The sequence below is a fragment of the Hirundo rustica genome, chromosome 12 (assembly GCF_015227805.2).
Source record: "Hirundo rustica isolate bHirRus1 chromosome 12, bHirRus1.pri.v3, whole genome shotgun sequence".
Taxonomy (NCBI): domain Eukaryota; kingdom Metazoa; phylum Chordata; class Aves; order Passeriformes; family Hirundinidae; genus Hirundo; species Hirundo rustica.
The window spans coordinates 20,639,343-20,665,144 of NC_053461.1; the positions used below are offsets into that span (position 1 = coordinate 20,639,343).

The 25,802-nt window shown below is 43.8% G+C and overlaps 1 protein-coding gene across 6 annotated transcripts in view; it reads right to left on the reverse strand.

Annotated features, from left to right (window-relative positions):
* The window catches only part of TMCC1 (transmembrane and coiled-coil domain family 1), a 70,422-nt gene that overhangs the window by 17,784 nt on the left and 26,836 nt on the right, over positions 1–25,802 (reverse strand). Inside the window, exon 1 of one of the 6 annotated variants that reach the window (XM_040076111.1) lies at positions 25,611–25,732. The exons of 4 other annotated variants lie outside the window; for them this stretch is intronic. In XM_040076111.1, the coding sequence (XP_039932045.1) occupies positions 25,611–25,649 (39 nt within the window). In that variant the 5' untranslated portion in view covers positions 25,650–25,732. Of the gene's footprint in view, positions 1–5,643; positions 5,824–25,610; positions 25,733–25,802 lie in introns of those variants that run through there. One more of the 6 variants, XM_040076110.2, reaches the window with a different exon arrangement.

Genomic DNA, 25,802 nt, shown 5'->3' on the forward strand with positions numbered 1-25,802 from the left:
TAACAGCCCCCCCAGGCCCCACTTCGTTGGATCTGCATTAAACCACCTAAGAACACATTTGAATAAACACATACAGAATCCCCAGCAAGTACAATGAAGAGATACTTAAACATCACAAATTACTATGATGTACACTTAACACATTAGATTACATGCTATCAACAGCCACAAGTCACCTTCCTGCATGTCACCTGCAGCACATGACTCTTGAAACACATGAGTCAAGGTGGCACCAGCCCCACTGTCTCATGAGCAGTCAATGCCCTGTTCCTCTGGATCCAACACCGTCATTTTATACAGCACAACTTACCACAGGTCCCAAAGGAAACAAAAGAGCGTCACTAACTCCCTTGCCTCACCCACCTGGGTGATGCAATAAGCTCTTTATGACCTACAGCTAATTGAGAACTAAGAGTGTTTTTCTAATGCTTTGCTTTTTAAAGGTTGTTACTGAATCACAGATCAGTTGGGGTTGGAAGGGACCTCTGGAATTCACCTGGTCTAACCTCCTGCTCAGGCAGGCCAACCAAGAGCCTGTTGCCCAGGACCAGGTCCAGAAAGCTTTTGAGTATCTCCCAGATACTACTTCCACATCCTATATCTGTGGATCCATCTGTAACAGAAAGCTGGATCTGTCTACTGCAGCACTGCCACACATCTGATATGACCAACTCTATGGGTCACTATTTCTAGTTGCATATTTCTATGACTGCAAATTCTGTGCAACAGTAAGGGAGAATATTTCTGTTCATTCATCTCTCAGGTAAATACAGACAGAAGATCTAAATACTGCTGCACTGAACCATCCCTAGGGACAACTGCTCACTCACATGCAGATTCATTTACAAATCCACCTTCCACTTTCCCTCAGCAAGTGCTCAGGGCGCATACATGCTCCCACTCTACAAAACATGTGCCTTGGCTTTACTGTCAAGAAAAAGGAAAAACAAAGAACAAGTCCGAATGTGATTCCCTGTGATACACTGCAGTTATCCTGCAAAACTGTACCTTCAGAACCTGCAGCCGCTTTGCTTTTTAACAGCTCCAGCTACTCACCCACAGAAACCTATGGTCATCCTTGACAGCAACTGTTCTGAGCTGTCTCTAGCATGCTTCTAAATCCAAATCCAAATTAAACCTGGCTAAGGAAAGCACACAAACAGATGGACAGCTCAAAGAAGTCTTGCTGTGTGTTTTTCACAGTACAGCTCATTGTTTAGATTATAAAATGGAGGCTTCTGAAAGTTGTAGAGCCTTTGCCACCTAATGGGCAATTAACCCTCAAAAATGGTGGGAAGATCACATGGTTATGGGTAAAAGAAAAAACTGTGAGAGAACAAAAAATGAAAAATTACTCTGAAAAATAGCCAAGAAAAAATTCCAGTTACAATGCCTTTGCCTGCCTCAGACAACAGCTTGAGCAGGGAACCAACACTGTTACACCAAGAGGAAATGGCTTTATGTCTTACTCACGGTATTTAAATAGTCATGAGTGATGATTGCTGCGACAGGAATGCGCTAATGGTACATCTGCCAAACCAGCCCCCCACAGACCTCGATTTGCAGAGGGGAGAGAGCCCCAGACAGAAGGGCTGTGGGCAACTACAAAGGGGCAACATTTCACACATGCTGGAACACCATGCATGCAATTGGGCAGTCCGTTTCTTTTGGGGGCGTCCAAGCCAAGCAGCTCCCTGCCTAACACTGTACAGGCACAGCCTGGGAACAGACGGGACAGCAGCTCCCCCTAGAGCCAAGGTGCGAGCTCACTGAGAACCAAGCGATAAGGTGCTTGGGGATGTTCTTACTACTTTCCCAAATGTGGTTCACCATCAGGCCCAAGACAGACAGCAGAAACACCACTGGAGGAAAAGGTGATCTGGAACTGCTTCACTTGGCACTAGTGCCAAGAGAAACATCCTCCAATGGCCTGAGGCACACACACCAACCCTCAGCCACAACTTAGGACTTGGTAAAAGCCAGCTGCAGGGCGACTTGCCCATGGCCTTGTACCTAATTCAATATGAAACGGAGATGTGACTCCATGTGCCACATCAAGTGCCAGAAATAGTTTAGCCGTAAAGCAGCCAGCTGTCTTTTCCTCAGAGCTGTCAGCAGCAGAAAATTCTTCCTACAGGAGACCAGTATTCAGCTGCAGCCCCCACTGTCGGGAGCAATGATGAAAGATGCTGCTGTCACATGGCATCATACTCGCGGTACCAGAGGCAGCTTCCGTCACAACTACAACGCTAAAGGTTCCACAGGCGAGCTCCAGTGAAGCCTTGTCAGTGCAGGCAATTGCTGATCACAGATGCTTCCCCCACAGCACCTTGCTGTCAGTGCAGGGGAGTCCAGTGGGCTCCACATCTTCCCCTGCTTGACTCCACCTGCCTCTCGGGAAGCAAATGTTTCACTTACTAACTGGTTAAGAGGCAGCAGAAGCTACAAAGCTGACCTCCACCATTCCCAGCTGTGGTTCAGGCACCTGCATCCCTGACACCCACCAGCCCAGTGTGGTGAGCTGAGGCAAGGAATACTGCACAAGCTGTCCCCTCAAGTAGGACTGGAACGAGTAGGACTAGGCACCAGCTTGGCCCACAAGTACTTATTGACATCCCAGAGACAGAAGAGACTGACACAATGCAGCGTAACATCTCTCTTAAGAGGTTGTCTATGGCTCCTTTAAATCTGTTTTAAAAACAGCATTGCTGCCAAAGACATCACCTTCTTGACCTCAAATTTCTGAAATCTTGAGAAAATATATTTTTGAGCACAAAAAAAAGTAAGGCTTGATGGCCCAATTCAGTAATGGTTTCCTTAAGCTAGACTAGTCAAGCAGAAAATCATTGGTGTTGACTGAATAAACACAGCAACATTGAGGGTGAGGGAAGTTCAAGGGAACGGATAATACAATCTGATTAGAAAAATAGGAAAGAACTGAATTATACACAAGAGCTCATAGGAGATGATAAGGGACACAGCCAAAAGATACAGCCAAAATAACATCTATGGATGTTTATTTTAGCAGCTCTTGATTTCTAATCAAGGGGGAGTGCCAATCAGGCCAGAAGTTAAAACAATAAGGATAGGAAATTAGGTAAAGCTGAACAAAAGTTAAGTAGAGGAACCAGTAGAAGAGGGTGGATTAAGAAACAAGTTTATACAAGCTTTTATGAGAAAGTGACTATGTAAAATGATGAGTGGTTTTTGGTTTGGTTCTGATTTTTTTTTAATCTCATCCTATATTCCCCAGTGTTTGAGTCACATCTCACTACCTGAAAGACAAAATTTTTGTTAACACTTCCCAGAGAGTAAAGCAGTTTTGGTTTTTTATGCTTCAAGCTGCTATCTGATGAATAGAGATTATTATTATTGCATGTTATATATTAATTTGTAAAGATCAGAGTTTAATTTTATGGTTGCAAGTTAACTTTGACTTGCAAAGCATTGGAGCAAACTGTGTCTGAACAGTGAAAGGACAAATGCCTCTGCGTGATCCTTCTGCACAGAACAAAGATTCTCCCTTTCCCAGGGGATGAATCTCTGCTGTGGTTTAACATGCACATCCTCTCCAAGTGTTTAATCTAAAGGGCTCCAGCAGCTGTACTTCTACACTTTCTTAATTTCTTTATTTAACTGTAGTGTTTTCTGCAGGTATAACACAATGTGGCCATAACCAAAACTCCTCCCTGAAATTTACAGAATCAACAGTTCATACAGTATTAAGTATTCCAACACAACAGGATTCATGCTTCTTGCAAATATACTGCTTTGCAATTCCCACAGAACATTTCTTGGAAATATTGTTTCCTTATTTAAAGCCTTTGTAGTACAACATACACATAGTATCAGCTAAGATCACACTTGTCACAGCCTATGGAGTACAGCTGCTTCAGCCTCCTGCTTAGTTCAAAAGCAGCTTGTTTGCTCCAAGTGATGCAGGTGCTCCTGCATTAGGACCAATTAAATCATTAAGACTGCTCCAAGTGGCAAACTCAACTTGTCAAGGACAAGACACCGTGAGCAAGGGCAGCCCCTTCAGCCCATGAACATGCCCTCCTCAGGGCCGCTGGCATGTGGCACGAATGCCTTAGAACAGCAAGCTGTGAGACATCAGAGAGGAAGACATATTCAAGGGATGACGAGCATCCAAGCAGGGTGAGGCAACAGGGCACCTGTCCAGAAATCCACAGGGAACACTGAATTAGGTAAATACTGAAATCACGATGCTGGTTTCAGTATTCTTGCAAAAGCTAAGAATCTTCACTGAGAACTCCATTTAGAGACAGCCCTCAGTGCAGCATCTCAACACACGGTGGAAAGCAGTTCAGACTACCCTGATCCGGCCTAGAGAGAACAGAACATGGTATCCTGTGCTCACTACTCCTCTCTTCAGCTCTCAAAAGGTGCTGCAGTAGCCAGATGTTAGGTGTGCCAAGATGCAAACCACACAGATCTATCAACCTGGGATGTGGAACATCTGTAACCCCCATGGCTTTCCTGCTGCCCTGTACCACCACAGTCTGTACCTCTGCACATCAGCAACAGGCATTTTTCCTGAGAGCCACCTGTGTGTCACTTTTATTATGAAGTCTAATGAATGCAGTGAGACAAAATACACATATAGAAGATACTATTTTCCTTTGGGAAAATCTGTGAGTTAATTAAACAAATGCATTAGACATGTGTTTCAAACACAACAGGAACACTATTCAACCTCTCAGTCATGTCTTCTGCAGACTGTAGACCCCAGGTAAACCATCAGCTATGGCAAAAAAAACCCAGTTTGGATCCCAGATTTTTTTTTTCCTCAAACACTGGACCACAGAGCATGGGAGAGCTAGCTGCAACAATTGAAAGAGAAATAGCTTCTATTTTGCGTTGCAGATCAGAGCATCAAAGACTTTACTGTCTCTCTTCAGTATTTAATAAATGGGGGAGGAGGGGAAGATATAGTTTACTGTTAACTCAGACTGAAAAAGGGTAATGCTGAGCCACACAGCTCAATGAAACAAAGCAAAACAAACAAACAAAAAGCTCCCCCCAAAACCAACAACAAAACCCACAAAAAAACGCCCACAAAAAACAAACAAACAAACAAACAAACAAACAAAAAAACCACTCTTATCATTTCTGAAGGTCACTGGGTCTATGGGAGGCAGCACTTACTCTTTTTTTACCTGAAGAAGAATGTAGTTCTGCAGTTTGTTTACTACTTCCAGGAAATACATTTTGCACAGCTAAAAACAGCAAAACAAGAGGTCATATGAAAAAAAGCTACCAGTGCTAATACTTCTCTCTGACACTGGGCTGCAGCCGCATCTCCCACCTCTTTCACCACTCACTGTATCATACAAACCAAACTCCAAAACAACAAAACCAGACAATCCCAAAAAGCACCACCACATTTGATCTTGTTTATGGATTGCAACACTCAGACAGCAGCCTTTTTGCACTTCCCAGCTTCAAAAGCAAAGAAAAGCTAAATTAAAAAAAAACAACCACTGAAATTCAACAGCAGTGCCCAGAGGAAAAATGCAGCGCTTCCAAGGCTGATGCACAAAATGAGGTCAAGTTCTACCAGAGATTTAAATAAAACAGCCAAACATGACAGCTACAACTGTTCCCCCACAACCTCCTCACCTTTGTGGGCTCACAGAAGTCCCCTTCACAGCACACACAGGTACAGCAGCACCACATGAACATGACGGTGCAGCCATGGGCAGCCCCGGCGCTGGGCACTGCCCGGGCAGTGCCGCGGCCATCGGCCGCACCCAGTGCTGGCTGTGCTGCCGGAGCGCTGCTGCCAGATGAGCATGGCTGCGTGCCGGGCCAGCCTGAGCCCCGCTCCTCACTGGGGAGCTCTGCTCCGGGCTCTGAGCAGGACCAGGACACGGAATTTAAAGCTACAGGGCTTCCCAGGCGCTGTGCAATGCCTGACACTATTTTTACAACTATACCTTTGAGCCAGAAAAATAGTTCAGGATAACAGACAACCAAATCAGGAGCAGATCAATAGATTATAAGTGACACCATTTGTTCCTCAGCAACATAACATAACAGACCTGGGAATAAAGGCCGAGAAGAATTGACACTGGAGATTCAAAGATGCATAGCAGGACATAAATCCATCTATAAAATATAAGCTCTAATTACAGCAGTGCTGAAACACAGCTATTTAACATTCACTAAACAAAATTTTCAGAATATTAGTGTGATCTCTCAGAAGGCTGAAGCTCTAATAAGGAAGTAATTGTCACAGAAGGACTCCAGTACACAGCAGAGCCAGCCAGCACAGCACTGTTACTACAGCCAGCTCTGGGACAAGAAGAAACCTCAGCACCTCTTATCCCCCTACCCTCAACTTCTTTGTCAAGGAAAATGTGCTTTACTATCATATTTTGAAGAGGTAAAGCAACGGCTCATCACCCTATTTGATAGCTCTGACACACAGCACATGCCACCCAGCCTCACTCGTTCAGACTTATCACCCCCATGGCTACTTCACTTGCTCTTTGTCTCACTGATATTCTGTTCCTAGCAAATACTATCACTCACCCAGGACAGAGACAAGACGATCAAAAGACAAACCGTACATAATCTAAGTTTGGGATCTTCAAAACCATTATAATTTAGAGTATGCAAGGTGCTCCCAAGGCTGAAATACCAGGAATTGCCAAACCTGACAGGAATGGAGTGGCCTTTTAGGAGTTCCCCACTGCATGAATCCTGCAGCACCTCTGCCACCGGTATCAATACAAAGCCTGAACTTTCCCATTTTAATTTATGTCCCTTTGAGGCAATCACTCTTTGAGGCTCTGACAGACATCACAGTACTAGGGTTTGGTAGGTTTGTGTTTTTCTTAAATAATTTTTTTCACCTGCAGTAATGCCCAGTCAATGTAAAGAAATTCTGCATTGAAATGTTAATTCACAAAATATAAACTTCAAGAACGTAACAGAGGAGAAACTCCTGACTGACTCAAATCACAGGTAAGGTGGAAGAAAATATTCCTATGTGCAAAATCCAGTTTTTATTAGAAAAAAAGAGAAGATGAATTAAACCCCAAAAATGTGTTCTGTAAGAACCAAAATTAGAGGACGAACAGCTGAAAATACATTGTCTCAAATTATATTGGTATGTCAGATGGCATTTCTGAAAAAGCATTATGATGAAATGGCAAGTGCATTGTACAGGCCATTTAGAATGAAGAGGAACTGAGAATGAAAACATTCCACAGGGCAGTAGAGGTAACATCTGATTCATGAAGGAGACAAGACATGTTGGGGTGGAGATGTTAAACAATACAGCCCCCAAAGCATTTTTGTGGTCAATTCTGTGATGTCAGAGAACAGGACATGAAGGATGATGGACGAGGGAAAAGGCAAGAGGAAGGTGGATCTCAAAAGAGTCTGTGGTGCAGCTCTGTGACTGGGTCACCTGCAGTCCCCATCGCCCCATTGCTGACAAGGTGGCAGGTGTACCCGGACCCTGCAGCGGGGAGCTGAGGGAGCAGGTATCAGCACTGCTGACAGCAACGCCGCTCCCACCCTGCTCTGTCGTGCTCTGCCACAGCACTGGCTGCCTCAGAGCTGCTCCTGTCAGCAGCTCTGCACCTTGGGAAGAGCCCAGGAAGCAGCGCTGCGGTAACCACGGCCAAGGTGTGCAAAGAACGCGAATGAAAACGAAACTACCACAACTGACCATAATATCATGGATTCCAAACTGCAACGTTCCAAGGTGCCATGAAAATGACTGCAAACCCGAGAAACCACAGGAAATCTAATTCAACTGACATTTGCATTACTATTTCTCTGTGGCTATTTTCGGGGTTAAATGGTAAAAGGGTCTCTAAAAATGTATCAACTTATGGGAGTATTAGATACTGATATTCTCTGACTATGAGTGCACTAACACATTCAAGATGTAAAAAAGGCTCTTAAACAGAAACATTGTATTAGTTGCTGACCTGTTCCAAATGAGGATTCCTGCCCACATCTGCCCCATCTCTGTTACCACAAACCGTCCAGGGCATGCAGCAGTCTCACCACAAATGCACTGACCATACTGACAACACTGCAGAGAGTGCCTGGCTTCATCTGCTGTGCCCCAGAGCATCAGGGAGCAAGAACGAGCCCAAGAGGCATCCAACCTCTTGCAAGGATCTAGCGAGAAATCTCTACTAAAAACCACCAGGATAAATGCAGAAACTGAATAATTTCTATTCTCGTACAAGTTTAGAGCACACACTGGATTTGGAATCACAGTCTAACACAATAGCAATAAATTTAGTGGAAAAAAAAAAGGGAAAGTCTCTTTTTCAAGGAGCTGTTTCAAATTCATATGGCAGATTTCCCTCCCAGAAAGCAGTACTTATATTGAGAAACCTCCGGATGCCCAAGACATTTTTTCTGTTAACAACAGCAGATCTGACTTAATACAGGTGAGAGTGAAGGATGGTGAAATTGCTTGTGCAGAAAGAATGCCATTAGACTTATTTAGGAAGCAGTTCATGTTGGGTACAACCCAACTATACAGATACATCATTTCACCATATAAATCAATAAACAAATCCATGAAAATCTATGAAAATCTGCTCATTAGTCTACTTAATATAATCAGAGAGCGTTCACAAGGTTTACTGCTACAGAACAATAAAACCAAACCCAACCTGCCAGGCTGAATTTCACCACCATTAAGAGGACTGTCTCAGTCATCCAAAAGGCACTATGCTTTCCTCAGTGAGTTAATGTGACAATAGAGCACTGGTGTCCCATGCTGTTAAAAGGGGACTTCTGTACCCACAAAGAAATAAAAACATTATAAAAAGACCATCATAAAACATCATAAACAGACACTCTTCCATGTAAACAAAACTCAAACAGCTCTGGCACGTTGCAGTCCAGGAGCAAGTCTTTGCAGATCACACTGCTGCAGGAACTCCAGCAGCACTGCCACCCTCATCTCCCTTCTGCGACAGCCTGACACAGCAGGAGACAGAGGCCATTGCAGCTGGAGCTAGATGATGGCACCAAGCCTCAGCTACGTGGGGGAGTACAGACATTCCAGGTGCCTCAGCCAAGAATGAAGTCTCCTATCTTGACCTAGCACTGAGAAGGGCAGGAAAGGGATGGGGCACGAAGCATCCTCCCCTACTACAAGTGTACTCAATATGGGGATGCAGCCAGGGGCAGCTTGTAGCTTGTTCACATTCTAGAATACTTATTTCCAGAAGTTACTCAGTAAAACTGGAAAGAAGACTAATTGCAGAACTGGGGGCAAATGATCTTTGATGGAGCTTAAAAACTTATGGAGATTAGATGCTCATATGACCCCTGTAACATGATGAGAACTCTTTCCAGGACCCCTTAAAACCAAAAGGTTTTGGGGAAAAATATAGCAGGGGCTAAATCCATTTACAAGGAAAAATCTGAATGCTGCCAAATGAAGTAATTCAAAACTTTAAGTCAGAGAGTGAGAAACTAGCAGAAAATTCAAGTTCCAAGTTGCCTTTATTGACTAGAACATAGTAGAGCCAGTGAAGACTTAATATCCCAATGGCACTCCTGGAACAATAACCTCAGCGATACGAGGCCTCTTGCAGAAGGCTTCCTGCTTAATTCTGTGGTAATTAGCAAGTTCCTGCACAGATTCAAGACCCCAATCACAGATCCCTCGTCTTGATCCATAATAATCCCCAAACTGAAACCCATCAGACTGATCCCACGCTTACTTGCCAGGACAAGGGCTGAAGCCACCTGAACATTTTGCAGGCATATAGAAATGATGAACCTGTGTGTGATTATAAATGCTGCAATAGCCTAATTGTATGAGGTACCATTCGGGCCAGAAGCACTTTAAGCTAATACATTATTTAACATTTATCTTCTAATTTAAGATCCTAGACTTCAAAGTCACTGCACAGAGCTGGAGTTTCCCTCCTCTCTACATACCCATTGGAATAAAGCCAGTTTTGACTATATTTGTCTTTTGCAGATTTCCCTCAGAGGATGCTCAGCACAGGACTTGCTTCCTTCTTACTAGATTCTTGCCCCAGTTTTAATCACCAGAAGGAAAACAGCCTTCCCTTTCTCTACACTTATTTCCAGAAGTACTCAGCATGTTCCCATTAGCACTTACGAGAGATAGGGGGGGAGGTGTGGCAGTGAGAAAGGTTAATTCATAAATCCCGCATCTCACAGCACTGATGTGAAGTGTGGCCATACTGACGGGACTTTTTATAACCAGTTCAGCACAAAGCCACCACTGTGAGTCTGAATGAAAGACCATGGCAGGCTAAGATGATGCAGCTCAGGACTGAGGTACCAACAAGGGCAGCTCACAGCCAGAGCAGCTGTCACTCAGCAGATGTCCCCAGGGACCATGTTGGAGAGGGAATGGCTGCATGGATGGGCACATCACCCTTCAGGAGGTATCAACACCAAGGATGTTTTCCAAGGGCATTCTTGTGATCGCTGCTATATCGAGTCAACTTCCCCACACTAATAATGAAAGAAATCCAGCTGCTGTCTGCCAAATTGCTACTAGGCCAGATTTGCGTATGTGGTTAAATGATGTCTAGTTAGAAACAGATTTCTCAGTATTTATAACCTAGTCTCTCTCTAGAGAGACACTGAACAGTTTGTCTATTCCAGGTACTCATGTGATGACCAAAGCCTCACTTTAATCTGTTAGTACTGATCAAGCTCCACTTCCAAACATAGAACGGAACTTTAAAGAATTACATCCAAAGGACATGCAAAACTGCACTAAATTCCAGTCCTGTCTCCTTTCCTTTCCACTTCCAGGTACAGGAAAAACTGGCAAGTCCAAGATAATTGTTTACACCTCGGTCTGGCATTAGCAGACAAGGGCTCACCAATGGCTGCTGCTTCATGATCACTGGGATCCACTTCCAGTCACAAGGGAAAGCAAGGGGAAAAAAAGTTAAACTTCAGCAGACCTGAGACCTGCAGCATGGGCTTTAATCATTTTTAGGCTTGTTTTTTTAATAAGCAATGAACTGGTTAATCTGATGGAAATCTCATATAAAACATAATCTTCCTCCTTCACAATACAAAAAATTAAAAATAAAAATGCTTAGCACACTATCCAGTATGACTCCAGCTCAGCAGAAACCACAATCAGGGCAAAATGCCCAGTCTGCATAAAGGATTAAGTTTATCGATAAAGCAACCTAAAAACTGCAGTGATGAAATGGGACATTTCCAAGAAGATTTGGTTTGTCATGTCTTCATATTGCTGGCATGAACATCATCACAGTGTTCAACATGTAAGTCTAACTGATACACAGTACGCACACTCCCCAAAAAACACATTTCTTTTACTCTTAATGCTCTGTTTTCTCCAATGACAACTTGGGAAGGTACACAGCTGTGACTGAAATTGCTTTAATTTTCTTCAAACAGAATTTAACTTTCAGTTTTGCTGCACATCTGTAAATCAAATTGACTACTTCTGGTTATCATGCAAAGTTTTTTGAGCTACCAAATTTACCTTCCCACATTTTCATCTTATTAAAATATTAAGAAAAAAAAATCACAAAAAAACAACCAAAGTTCAAACCCATAAAAAACATTTTCTCACTCTGCAGCAGCTGTCTTGGTGGTTGAGTTTTGCCATTCAGTGACTGAACTTCATTAAAGTCTCAACACAAACCCTCATTGATACACGGAGCTGACTGTGCATCAATCACGGTACCTGCAAATGTGAGGCATCCTGGGCACCGCATGTGTGAGCCAGGATCTAACATTTAAGGTTTTGTTTCTACCCTGCAATAAGCCCTAAGTGTGCAGCAAGCACAGGACATGAAGGTTTACTGCAGTTTAGTTGATACAGAAATGTTTGTTAATTCAATAATATACCTGAGGACTTATGCTCACTAATGTGGCTTGGATACATTGAATCTGACAGCTCCCTTCTCAGCATAAAAGTGAAACCTCTTCCCTTTAACCTGTATTTCCTTCAATTGCTGGAATATGAAGAGCAGAAAATCTGATCCTTTCTGGCTTTGTTGGAGAGGTATTGAAGACCCAGATACTTGCAGCTAAGACAACACAAGAAAGCTGGATTTTTAAAACGAAAGTATTAGTCACTGAAATAGAGTACATACCATAAACCACCTGAAACCAGACTGACTAAAAATATTTCTTCCTTTTAAATAGATGTGTCAACACATACCCAGGTATCTTAGCCTGACACTGATAATAATTCCCTATAAAAACATAAGAACTCCTCCTTGTAAGCAGCAAAAAAAATCCAAAAAGCTTATAGTTTTCCTTCTACTCCCAACTCACCTTTGAATTCTGCCAATGGCTCTACACACTGGGCTGGCTGCTTTGCAGAGCTACCAAAGGAGCACAAAAGGCTCCCAAATAAAAAGAAAATAGTTTGAATGCTTTTAGTATTTTCACATTTCTTTGTCCCAACAATGCAGCTCTGTTCTCTGGGAAGGAGCGTGCTCAGGCCGAACACAGAGTGTTATTTTCTCCATCCCATCTCCATGGAGCTGCCCCAATGTACGGCACTGCCCCGGCTCTGCAGAGACACCCGCAGCCCACACCCTGCTGCAGCCCGGGACAGGGCCCATCCCACCACTGCCACACGCCCACAGGAGGCAGAACCTGCACCCAACAGAGCCATATGCACAGGTGACAGGAGGGGGAAAACAGGGAGCTCAAACCAGTGCTGATGACAGCAGCAATCCAGCAGGGGCTGGCTTTCCTCTGCACCAAGGAGAGGGAGCTCCTGGAGGGTTCACCACTGTTTTTTCATGAAACATCCAATTTTAGTTGATCAAAATATTTCCTTTGAAATATGCAGGCAAATTTTTAAAGACCAGCACTTTCCTCTCCTGAAGAACAGGGAGTTTCCTAGAACCATCTTACTGTCCTGATAAAATGCAGCCTTTAAATGCTAAGAGGTCTTAAACACTACTAAAACTTATCCCAGCCCTATTTCTTCTGCTGTTCATAGTCCCTGTTGTCCACTGAAACCATCCATGACACTTTCTGACAAATTCTCCACATTCTGTGCTGTTTGGGACAAATTCCGTACGACTTTGCAGAGGACTCCCATGAGGAAGCCAGACCTTAGAGCTCCCTGGAAGAAATCACCATAACTGCAGAAGCATTAACCATACTCCCGAAAGACATGGGCTTCTGGTATTACAAACCTTTTCTAATCCCTAAACCATTCAAACTATAGATTCTTTGTATTCATGGGGAGTGTCCAATGCGCAGTTTTGACTGCCACATCCAGGACAGATCAAGCATTTAAAACAAAACTAGCACTTCAGCCGCGCAAGTGAGTTTCTTAATTTTAACGCTGAGCACAAGCTGGGCCACAAACATTGCTTCCTGTGGAGCAACAGCAGCAGAAAAAACCTAAATCACTCTGATGTGAGGATGGACAGGAGACACTTGATTTCACTCCCTCAGTGTCACAACACAGAGCAGCTTGCTGGAAGATTTTTTAAAAGTAAACTCCAGCAGCAACAGCAAACAGACATGCAGAGCCTGGGTCTTCAGTGGTAACCCATGGCTCTGCCCAGCAAACCAGCCACCTCCACAACCCCAGTACAGATGACATTCAAGAAAGGAAAAAGCCCCAGGATGTAAGGTTCCAGAGGCAGGCAGCAAGTTCTCCATGCTGAGTGTGCCGCGAGGGCAGCACGCAGTGTGAACCCCAGCACCCCTCCACTGGCCAAACACTCTGTATCACAGCACTATGCTGGCAGAGCCCAGACCTGGCCTTGACGGGCTGAGCTCTGCCTGCATAAAGCAGGACGTTGTAACACGATGCTGTAGTGCCCTGGGTGTCTTGGCAGGAGCCCCAAATGCGTGTTTGAAAAAGCAACTGCAACCCTGAACAAGCAAGGCATGAATGTGCTGCAAGCAGAGCCACCGAGGTTGCTAAAAATACTTCATCCCTGACCCTGTCAGGAACACATCGCAAGTGAGAGTCTAGTTTTCTGAAGAATAATAAGGCCAAAAAGCAAAATAGCTCTGCTGGCAACCGTTTTGGAAGTTTATTTAAACAAAAAGGCAAAACCCCAACATACTCTTGAACAGGAAAACACCTTACATTTCCTTTCAAGGGGAATACTGCTGAGTTGAAGGACGTGCTTTACACTTCCTCTAGAGCTTTGGCCCAAGGTGTAACCTCAAGATCTTTTCCTCTGCAACCTGCCAGAGGAGATTGTTGAGGGTCCTGTTACAGGTTAAGGAGTCAACTGCAGACAAATCCAACCTGTGCCCTGCTGAAGGCAGCACAGACACCTTGTGCATTGTGCAGTCCCATGTGAGACAGATGAACACCTGTCACCTGGCTTGTGTCCGGCAGTAGGTGCTCTGTACCAGTCAGGAACCAGAGAAAAACCGAAGGAGCTGTCAGACTGGAAACGGCTAAAAAACACACTGCACCTGCTCCATCCCTCCAGCAAGACAGACACGAGGCTCTCCCGGGGATCAAGAGGAAACCACATGCAGAGCCATAAAGCACAAGATGCTGAACAGATACCAAGCAAGATCCAGGGAAAACACTTTAAGATGAGGCTTTTATTTCATGCCTGGACTAAGCACAATGAACAGACCCTGTATGTTTTGAAAACCATTGGGTGGTGGTCTAGACAATGTATTCTTCTGGGAAAGAAGTGAGAATGTCCTCTCACAGGGTACTGCCTTGCAGGTAGACAAGTGCATTCACCATCTATTCACAGCAGATCTAACTTCAAAAAGAAAGTTTAAGAGATGTGAATTTATTCACTGAGCATGTTTTCACAGAGGTTATGTTCTGTTAATTACTAATCAGCCTGGCTGGCTCTATCATGGCCATTCAAGAAATGCAGAGGTGAAAACCAAGTCTAAGAGACACTACACTGCATCTCCCTTGCAGTTCCTAGGTCACAAACACAGATAAGTTACTACATGAGTACACTTTCTGGATCTGTAATAACTCTGCTTAGTAGGAATCTGACCTGATTATGACGATGCTGCTTCAGGGGAGGTCTGCTCTGTCACATGCTGTCCCCAGGTTGCACCCCCCAACACCAATCTACCAACTACTCCCACTGTTGAGTCCTACATCTACCTAGCAGCCCTGCCCAACAGCAACATCTGCAAGGGCCTTCTTTAAGGACAGGACAATGAAAAAGGTGCAAGAACTGCAGGAATACTTCAAAAAACTGGTTACAACAAAAGAAGGTTTTAAAAAGGACAGATCTTGTACTCCTCCTTCTGCCATCCCCCAATGCCAAAACATGAGCTTGGTTTTCTGACTTAACTGCTACCTCACTTGGGCTTACAGTTTGGGGAAATAAATGCACTTCCAGTTTAGGTAGTGAGCATAGCTTTTGTTCTGGCAGCAGTCTCTATCAGCTGATCAGTAACTATTACTAGTCTTTAAAGGGAACCTTGTCCTATCTTCTCGCTCAGCAAGAGCACAGGTAGTTCCAGGACTCGCATGCCCTAAATCCATACTTGGAGTGTGAACCTTTGCAGAAGTCACCATAGTGGATGGCTTGCTGATAACCCTACAACGAATGAGAATTATCGTATTATTTCTTCCCTTCACACTGGTTTATGCTTGTATTCTGCTGAATATTTGGAAGGCAAGTTTTCTTTTTTTTCTTCATTAAAATTTAAAATTTTCACCTGTCTCAGTCTAGGTTAACTCAAAGCATGTTCTAAAAAAATTGGTAAAAACTATTTCAGGAGGCTCTGGTCTAACTCAGGCTGGTACATTTCCCAAGTTTACTGTAATAATGCATTGATCACAAGACACACTCATTCATTCTTAGTCTCAACTCATCACACAGGCTCTGCCTAATATTTGGTCTTGGTGACCACTCAGATAGATGGTAAGGTCCCACCTGGGTCACAACACGGCCACACAGATTGGTCACCTCCCCAGATCACCATTGAATGGCATTCACAGCTGCAGAGTCCTGCCAGACCACCAGCAGCCTGGCTGGGACAGCAGTCACTAACTGCCCACCAGGGCAGCACACTGCCAAAACCCCACCTACACCAATGACAGCTCCCCGTGCACACAAACGCTCTCTGCACAGGCTGCTCCAAAAGGCTTTGTGGCTGCCTGGCAGTGCCATGGACATAACTCAAACGAACAAACATACAAGAGTGGGGCAAGAGTGAAATTTGTTGCTATGGCAATTAGCTTCTAATTCCTTCTAATCAATATCTTCAAAATAAATGGCAAAGGCAGGGTCTTCCTTGGCCTCTGGCTGCTCCTTCCCCCCAAGCAGCACCTGTCCGGCTGCCCCAGCACGGTATCACTGTCCTGCTCACAGCTGCTGTCAGAACCACTCCCTGACCTTTCAGTAACATCACCCAAGATAAGTGAACAGTGAACAGAGCATGTTTCACTAACCCAGCTCACTAGAACTAGTGTTTTGCAGCTAAAGAGTACAGTTGGAGTTACACAGCAAATACCACAAAAAAAATCATCGCTGTTTTCCAGCTGTGCAATCCTTGGCATTGCTCTCACAGAGGGAATCAGCACAAACACAGCAGGGATGTACTGACAGGCAGCACTCACTGTCCTGCCTTCTCTGTCCTGACTGCCCCACGACTGTCCCCACCTCAAAACCTGGCCTCAAAGTAGGCAATGAAACTTTTCCAGGAGTACCTAGTTGTTTTCTGTTTCCTGACTGGATTATTCTCAGACATTTTTAATGACAACTGTCATTGGTTAACTGAAAACAGCTGTTGTAACAAAGAGTACCCACAGAGGACAACACATAAGCCTCACCCAGAAGACAGTCCAAGGCAGTGCATGAAAATACCCCCGACAAGTAACTCAGCCGAATAATTGCTGCAAAGTGTCTCAAGTTGTTAAAAATAGAACCAATTTCTTCACTGGCGGATGGAGTTTCAGTCAAAATATCTACTGAGCCACTTGAATAATTAAGTGTTCCTTCTCCATGGTATAGCAAAGTAGCTAAAGCAATTTACTGCCCTTTCTAAAAATGGGATAGAAATACCGTTTGATAATTTTTCAACAAAGAAATGAACAACAGTAAGGTTTACAGCACTGAGCAGCAAGCCTCTACCTGAAATGCTGCCAAGTCATCAACACCATTCTCTACATACAGAGAATTTAATCTCTCAAGTAATTACCTCCTGCAACAGAAAAGTTATTTAATCTAGAAATCAGGTTTACTCAGGAGAAAGCAGAAAGAACTCTAGATCGGGGATCCTCAGTGACCAGAAAGACAGAATTAGACAGAGCAACAGAGGGCAGCTGATGCACAGTGAGGTTTTTAAAAAGCATACGTATGGTTTTTGAACAGCTACATGTAAAATGCAGTCTTTATGATAAAACAAACCCTGTATTATTGCCCAAACTGCTCGTATTTCACAGAATCAAGTTTTTCTTTTCAACTCTTCTTAGCATTTCATAGAATCACAGAATGGTTTGGGTTGAATTGGATCTTAAAGACCATCTAGTCCCAACTAGTCCCCAGCTGCCAAGGGCAGCTTCTTTGGGCAACATGTGCCAGGTACACACCACCCTCACAGTCAAGAATGTCTTCCTCATCTCCCACCCAACCCTGTCCTCTGTCAGTGTGTAGTCATTCCCCTTCGTCCTGTCAACTTCATGTCCTTATCCTTATCTCTCCAGCTCTCTTGGAGCCCCTTTAAGCAGTGGAAGGCTGCCCTTCAACAAATCTTAAGAACCTTAAACACTTTTTCTCTCTAAATTTGGAAGGTAAATAATGTCAAATTTCTCTTTACCTTGCTAAAACTATTAATTCTGTAAGTTTAAAAGAATACAAGGTCATATTCCAGATGGGTGAATTAACAAAAGCATCTTGTAACAAACACTGTAAATGGAAACCTGGCCATGCTGGGCCAGGACATGAGCTGGTAAGAGAAGGATGATCACGGAGCCATGTGCAAGTGTACTAAAAATTTTCCATGAGATGAACTGTGACAAGAATTCAGGCATGACATCTAGAAACTACAGAACAGCCTGAGCAGTCAGGCTGGGTGCACTGCAGCATGTGTGTGTTTGCTAACACTATAAAGCCCCAGCACTGCAAAGCTCCACAAACTCCACCAAGTGCTCATTCCATGCCACATCAGTCAGAGCTTCCCAGGTTCTGCACAGAGCATCAGACAAGCAGCTGAGCAGGCACTCAGGTCTCTCTTCTTCCCAGCTTCCCCCAGGCTCACTAACCAGCCCCACCAGCAGGAGAGGCCCATCATCTTCCCAAATCCAAGCAGCTAGGGCCCATGGGAATGAGCCAGGTAGTGGCAGGGAAAGCCAAGATCCTTGGCCTCTGCTGGAGCATGCAGTTCCAGGTAATCCAACCCCACCCAGCTGTCAGCATGAACCTGACCACGGCCCCATGAGCACTTCTGCAGTACAGTCAGGTAATGGGCACCCCAAAAACCCACACAGACACAGGGTAACAGCAGCAAAGCAGCACACATAGACTGCACAGTACGTAGTGCAGGCACTTCCTTAGTTAAAAGCACGACAGCATGAAAGTTTATCCCTTCCATTACCCTGTTTCCACCAATACAGACATTTAACCCAGATTCTGAAAAGATACAATTTCAATATTTAACAACGGTTAAACAATAAACATTTGGCTGCCTAAGTTCCAGCAGCTCTCCAGTGACACCTGCAGCAAGGTCCACTCTCTGCATTTCTCAGCAGTAGTAGCAAGTTCTATATTTCCCAGATTTTATCAATATTAGGATAACATGAAACCTAGCACAGTCTCAACTTTCAAATATCTAACAAAATAATTAAATCTAGGCTCATGTAAAAGGACCTTCTTTGAATCTTCACAGTTCTCCTGCCTCCATCAATACAGAGGGATGATAAACCCACTGGCACCGGCTGTCAGTGAAATGCTAAAGCTGACCTACTGTCCCTCAGTTATCCAGTTTTTCCCACACAATGAATGAAGGCATTCTCACGGCATTTTACATTAGAAAACTCTCAAAAACTATGTAGAAATTAAGTAGTTGGTGAAGAACTAGAAAAGAACAACGTATCTCAATGGTTTCAAGAACATTTGTAACAGAAGAACATGTGCCCCTCCAAACCAGACATCACCAACAACCACACTCTCTACATTGGAAGGATTTTCCTTTAAAGCAGATGTTAATAATTTGTTCAGTGTGAATAACAGCTGAACGACAGCTGATGAGTTCTGAAACCAAAAACCTGCAGCAATTAGCTTTCTGGTTTCACTAACCAGCTACACCACAGGCATTTGCTTGGAGAAAACTGTAGCACAGAGGCCACAGAGCTCTGTAGTGCCTAAGTATTCCACATGGCATTGTAGGGGAACACCTGTCCAAGGACTCCTCATCTGGAAAAACAGGAGATTCAGCCACACTATGTGAACAGTGACTGAACTGCAGAGGGCAAGGAAAACTCCTTGCCTGGCAGTTTGCAAACCAATTATTTAAATCTACAACAGCACAATGCCTTCTTCGCAGTCTTTAGCTTTTTTGCTCTCTGCTGGCCCAAAAGCAGTACTTTCTTCTTCCTCTTTACTTTTCACGCAAACTAGTAAAATCCTTTATTCTTTTTGGTGGGCAGAAAAAAAACTTTAGTCCCACTCCGTTACAGTAGTTCCACACACTGACTATCTTTGGACATCAGTTCTGCACCAATATTGCACATGCTTTGCAGTTCAGATTCCAGTGAAACACCACCTCCCTGTCAACCTGAAACTCCTCATTTCCTCTGCTCCTGCTGCCAATGTCAGCAGGCTGAAATAATTTATTTCTGATGATTTCTTTCCCCTGTAAGTTTTTGTTCACTATCAACAGGACCCTGGGACCTCTCACACCACAGTGTAGGCAGTGGGTCTCAGTGCACTTCCAAGGCAGACATGCCTAAACAAGCACAAACTGTGCCTGCACAAAGGCCATCCTGTGCTAACTGAAGCACTCCTTCAAATTTCCTTTTCTTTGGGAGAAGTTAGTGATTCTAGAATGGGGAGCTTTACTAGTTACAGACTTTCCAAACATTACTTCAGTGTTCACAGGCTTCCAAGAGTTAAATAACCACAAAATGTGCAGATAACACAAAGAAAATATTTTTCTGCAGCTTGAACATTCACCGAGGGCACTCCAGGAAAAAAAAAACAAAACAAACAAACAAAAAAACCCTCTTGTAGCAGAACTTCAGTTTGCATTCTGGTAATCTTGGATTCCATTTTTGCTAAGTGCATGCTCTTTGCATGCCCTACCACAAAACTCAAACAACTGCACATATCATATGCTGCTGAAATACTTTATTACTCATATTTCAATTGCAAATACAATTTTCTATTTCACACATATTAAAACCTTCACAGCAAATCTTTGAAGGACAAAAACCTTGCTTCCTTAGCAATTCTTCCTGTTTATTTTAAATTGTCTCAAAAAGAACTCAAGAAAGGAGTGTTTTCAATGCTGAACTTCCCATTCAAGTACCAGTTGATCTCAGGGAAATCCAAACCATGTTTCAAGGTAGGAAAAACCCAAAACAAACAAACAAAACCAACAACAACAAAACCAACAAACACCCCAAACCAAAAAACCATCTTGCTCCTTTACCTTTCCTGCCCACAGGAATAGTTATTGTAAGGTGAGCAAGTCAGGTCCCTCCACTTTGGGAACACTGAGCAAATATGGATGACTGTCACACACAAAACAGAAAGACTTGATGAACGAGAGCACTCTTCCCACCCCTGAAGAAATACTGGCTGAGGAAAAAGCTAGCTGGTTTGTCACAAGGAACAGAGGGCAAATTCTATGCAAGCCAAAATCTCTACAAAGGACCCCTAAAGGTAAGTAATTCAGAGGAAAGATGCCAACCCTTGTAATGCTTCTTTTGATCCCTGACGGGAGGAAATTCCAATTATTATTGCCATCCAGTCACATGTAAGCACCTATTATAAGGTATGATGGATCTTCTGTAAACTGCCATAAGCTGCAGAATTTCATTATTACAAGGGAAGATGCATTTATGTAAGCCGCATTCCCCTATAGTCTGTGCTTACAGCCTTTTACATCGTAAGTCTACCTGGCAATGAGCCATTACCTGCAATTTGCCACACCCCTAGCTGGCATGGATAGGGCTGGATTGTTTGGATTATTAGTAATGCTTTCTCCACAAAGAAAAGTTCCCAAATCCTACCTCTAACACCTCTGCAGGTGTAGTTTTACAGATCCTGTTAATTACCAATGTGAAAGATGCTTCAAGTCTATTTTACTCTTCACTGTCATGACATTCATGGAGCTGTTACACTGACACAGAACAAACTCCTCAGGAAACCTGATATTCCAACTTGTTCAATCAGAGCACCAAAGCCCATTTTCCTGTCATAAGATGATTGTAATATTTCTGTAACATTTTCCCACATTCCTCTGAGCAAGCTCACGCAGTGGAAGCTTCCTGAGAACCCACTATACCTAGAAAAGTGCACAGCATTTCTAGCCACTCATTCCACACCAGCAATGTTTAGAGACCTGTTTGCTCATTGCCACTTCTCAGCTTTGTGTAGACAAGCCTTTTTCCCTGTATACCATGAAAAATATCTGCAGGAACAGATTCAAACCCAAGTAACGTGAGGATACACTTGATGCTCCAGTTGGCTTGTCTATAACAGGGCACCCAAATGGCCAACAAGAGCAAACCTGATGCTGCCTTTTCCTTAGAAACAACAGAAAATTTCTGAATAACTGCCCTTGCACGTACTGTGAGAAGTTAATCCCCTGCATGACCGAAGGGAAGGCACACACCTGAGTTATGGTGAGGTGTGCCTGGGACAGAATTGCAGCATACCACAAAGACTGCAGTGAAAGTGAGCAACCTTCTATCAGATGCCCCCAGCAGTAAGTTGCATCACATCTATCAAGAGAAAAAGGTTAATTTCAAGGTAATCCACTGAGCTACCAATGTGCTAATAAATAAGTCCTTGTAGCTCAGAAGGTTCCATTAGATCCACCTACCCCACCGGCCTTGTTCAGCTGTGGGTACAACACTACCACTCCAGTTCCTCGAGCAGGGCAAATATGAAGAGCCACAGGGAAACTGCACACCGGCTGCCCTGTTAAACATGACAATCAGGTTGAAATACATTAAATTTCCACATCTTCCTCTTACTTCTAACTCTTCCCCACCATTAAGTGTAGCCAAGCCACACCATCTGCTCTAAGGACAGTTTTACCAAGAACTCCGTGAGAGCTATTACTTGGTAGCAAACAGATACACTCTATCCCACCGTATCTGCCTGAGACCACCACATGCAACTCAAGAGGGAAGAGACCTGAGGAAGCTGGGGCAACACCGCGGGAAGTTTTTTTTACCTGCATCAGCTACAAGGAGAAACGCAGCCTGTGCTGTCAAACACAGTCATCCCCTATCACCTTCACACGGACAAGCTTCTTTTAGCTCAGCTGTTCCCAGGCTATTTTGACATAACACACTGAGGTTACTTTCCCGCAAATAAGCTCCACATACACCAGTGGCAACACAAAGACAATTCAGATGCTGATAAATCCAGATTGTATTTGAGAACAAAAGACTTTGGCCTGAAATTATTAACATTTTAATGTGCTGGTTAAATGAATGGAGTATCAACCACAGTTCACAAAAATTACTTTTTTTTTGGCTTTTTCTTTCTTCAAATTGAACTTAACTGCTTGGCTCACTGCAATCTTTCTCAAGGAGTACCTTTTGAAAATGGGCATGCATGAGAACTTACAAAAATGTCCTCAAATACAGTTCAATTTGTCTCTGTTTTTCTCATTTCATAAACCCAGCCAAAACATCTAAACAAATTCAAGCTGCATAACAGCTGGATACAGTTTTGTACTATCACCCCAACAGTGAGGGATTTCTCCAAATGAAACACATCAGCAACAGCACTTCTTGAGATCATGGGTGACGGTAACTGCAGGGCCACCAAGGACTTCCAAACAGTACAAGATAGAGAGCAGTTTCAACCAAAATACTTTGAAAACACTTTGGATACTTAATGAGGAAGGGAAAACATGGGGGGGGGGAAAAAAATAAAAGGCATGGAGACCTCCCACACAAAGTGAACAAACCAAATATGGCCAGGGAAGACATTTGTCGAACCACTCAAAAAAACACCATTAAGTATTTTACCTTTAAGTCTTAACAGTAAAGGTGTGATATATGATGACTCAAGTTTTTAAGAGTTGCAGACATTTAAGTTGGCAAACTAAAACAGAACTTAAACAGTAACCCACAAATAATAAACAGCGATTTGGTATACGTGAAATAAGAAGTCATACTTGAAGACAGCTCTGTGTAAAACTTTCTGAAATTCCTGATACAAACTGGTTATCAAACGCAAACATTCAATGAATTAAGATAGTTAAGTGATTATACAGCCCTCTCCAGAATCATATTTTAAAACTGGATAGCCATTATGTAAATAAGAGAAAGGCATTAACCTCATTCATAGAAGGAAAATGGAGACTGGGAAAGCTGAAATTATTTGATGGAAGCCATGCAGTGCAAACAGCCCTGTGGAAAACCAGCTCTTGGAGATTAAAGCCTGGATCATGAGGCTGTATTTCTCCTTCTTGCATGAAGTCCTACTTTTTCTTTATTCAAGTTTTATAAGCACTGGTGGCTTTTATTTTTCAGTTTGTTGCTCTCAAATCCGCACAGTCCCATTCTGTTTGAAGCCTCCACCATTAAATGTGGTTAGAAACTGCAATTTTGACCTTGCAGCTGCGCAACACAGGCACGCCATATAATAATGTCCAATTTCAAACAAGAAATGGACACACCCTGGGAGCAAGTGCTCCAGGTCCTACAAAAGGACCAACTCTGAAGTCTAAGTCAGCATCCATAAAAGAACCAAGGTTTTCACACAAGAAATACTTACAAAGTTCTGTTTTATTTTTATACCGTCTGGCACCATTGCATTTCAGCTGATAAAGGTATCAGCAAAATTACACATATTTTCTATGCTTTCTTTCCAGCAGATGAAAGGTACTTTGTAGCACCATCTGCCTCTCTTCCACCAAGGACTCCAATACACAGGGACTTCCTAGTCCCATCTAAAGCATGGCAAGGAGACAGGGAGATGCAGTTCTCATCCCACATGCAAACTGAGATAAATATAATCCCTTCCAACTGTTCACAAAACTATGGTTTTTATTTTAGTAAACACAGACCAGGTTTGCATTTTCTCCTTCAGTTCACTATACCATAGGAGTCGTGCAACTTTTACAATTAAAACACAAAAGTTAATATGTCAGGGCCAGACAATTGTTTAAAGTAGGTTTGACACAATCAGAGCTAATGCAGTGCAAGACACAATTGTGTCAGACAACAAAAAAATGGAGAGAACCAGAAAAACAAATTGAAAACAGTTCATCTATAGTAAAAAACCAGTGCAAACATTTTTCCAAGTCACTCTGCCCACCTAGATAAACAAGGATTAAAATGGAGCTATCAAAACGAGTTCATTTTAAACTATTTTGGCTGCCCTACATAAATAAAGCTCAGATACAAAGTTCATTACTAACTAGATCAAGTCTCTTTTGAGGGGAAGATTAAACTCCAGCATGTCTGTGGAGACTTCTACTGCTTGCAGACACAGCTTGACATATAACAAGACAAACCCCTTTTCCCTGAAATGGCCACATCAGTTTCTTTAAGATAAGGAGATACTAAAAAAAAAACCCCACAAATTAATTAGAAAGAGTCTACATTATTGCAAAGCTGTAACTCTTCCCAAGACAGCTTGCAGGATCTGAATTCTGACCTATTTTAAATGCTGATGACAGCATTTTAGAATTCTGACAACTGCATTTTAGAACCTTTACAAATACACACACGGGGGTGGGAGGGATGGAGAAGAAGAGCTTAAATGTAAAGTGAAAATTCTGCTTGCCTTTTAAGAGTCCAGTGCTGTAACTCCTACATCCAAAGTCTGTTCACCGGGAATGGTGTACAAACAATATACAAACAGGGCTGTGCTGGCATCTCCAGAACTGTTCACACCTGCAGTGTCCTACACTTTTACTCATGGATGGATTTTTCCAAATGTTTTTCCAACTACATACATTGGATTGATTCAGTGACAAACTGCAAGGCTACATGGATTAACTATTCTCTCTCTTAAGGCAGCTTCCTGAAACAAATTCGAACACTTTCAATTATTAAACGGCAAAACCTGTATACGGCAACACCATTGTTCTGAAGCCCCGTGTTGCCAGTGAGTGCTATTGAGCTTGCACAGGGCAGGGAATGCTCCCCTGTCCCTGCAGGTATGTCGCTGGGATGGCTCACACCACTAAGGACCTTCTGCCAGGGACAAAGCACACGTGCGAGCGCTCTCAAAAGCACCTCTCGGGCGCGCCCCTTCAGTTCTGCTGCCCCCTCCCGCGTACCCCTGGCCCAGCGTTGAGGCTGCGCTGATCGCCATAACCAGCACGGCTGCGGTATCAGCAGCCCCGGGCGGACCGCCGCCGCCGGGCCAAGCCTTTGTGTCCGTGCCGGCGCGAACAAAGGCGGAGGGGCTCCCCGCCCGGGCGCGGCTCTGCCGGGACCCGCGGCTCGCACCCACCTTCGAGAGCTGCCTGCGCAGGCTGAAGCGCTGCACCATGATCCATGCGGGGCCGGGCAGCGCGGGGCGCGGCGGACGAGGGGAGGCAGCCGGCGGCGCTTAGCGGGGGCTGCGCATCCTCGGGCGCCGGGGCCGGCACCGTGTCCTGGCCCAGCGCTGCCCCGAGGAGCCCGGCGCTGGGCCGGGCTGGGC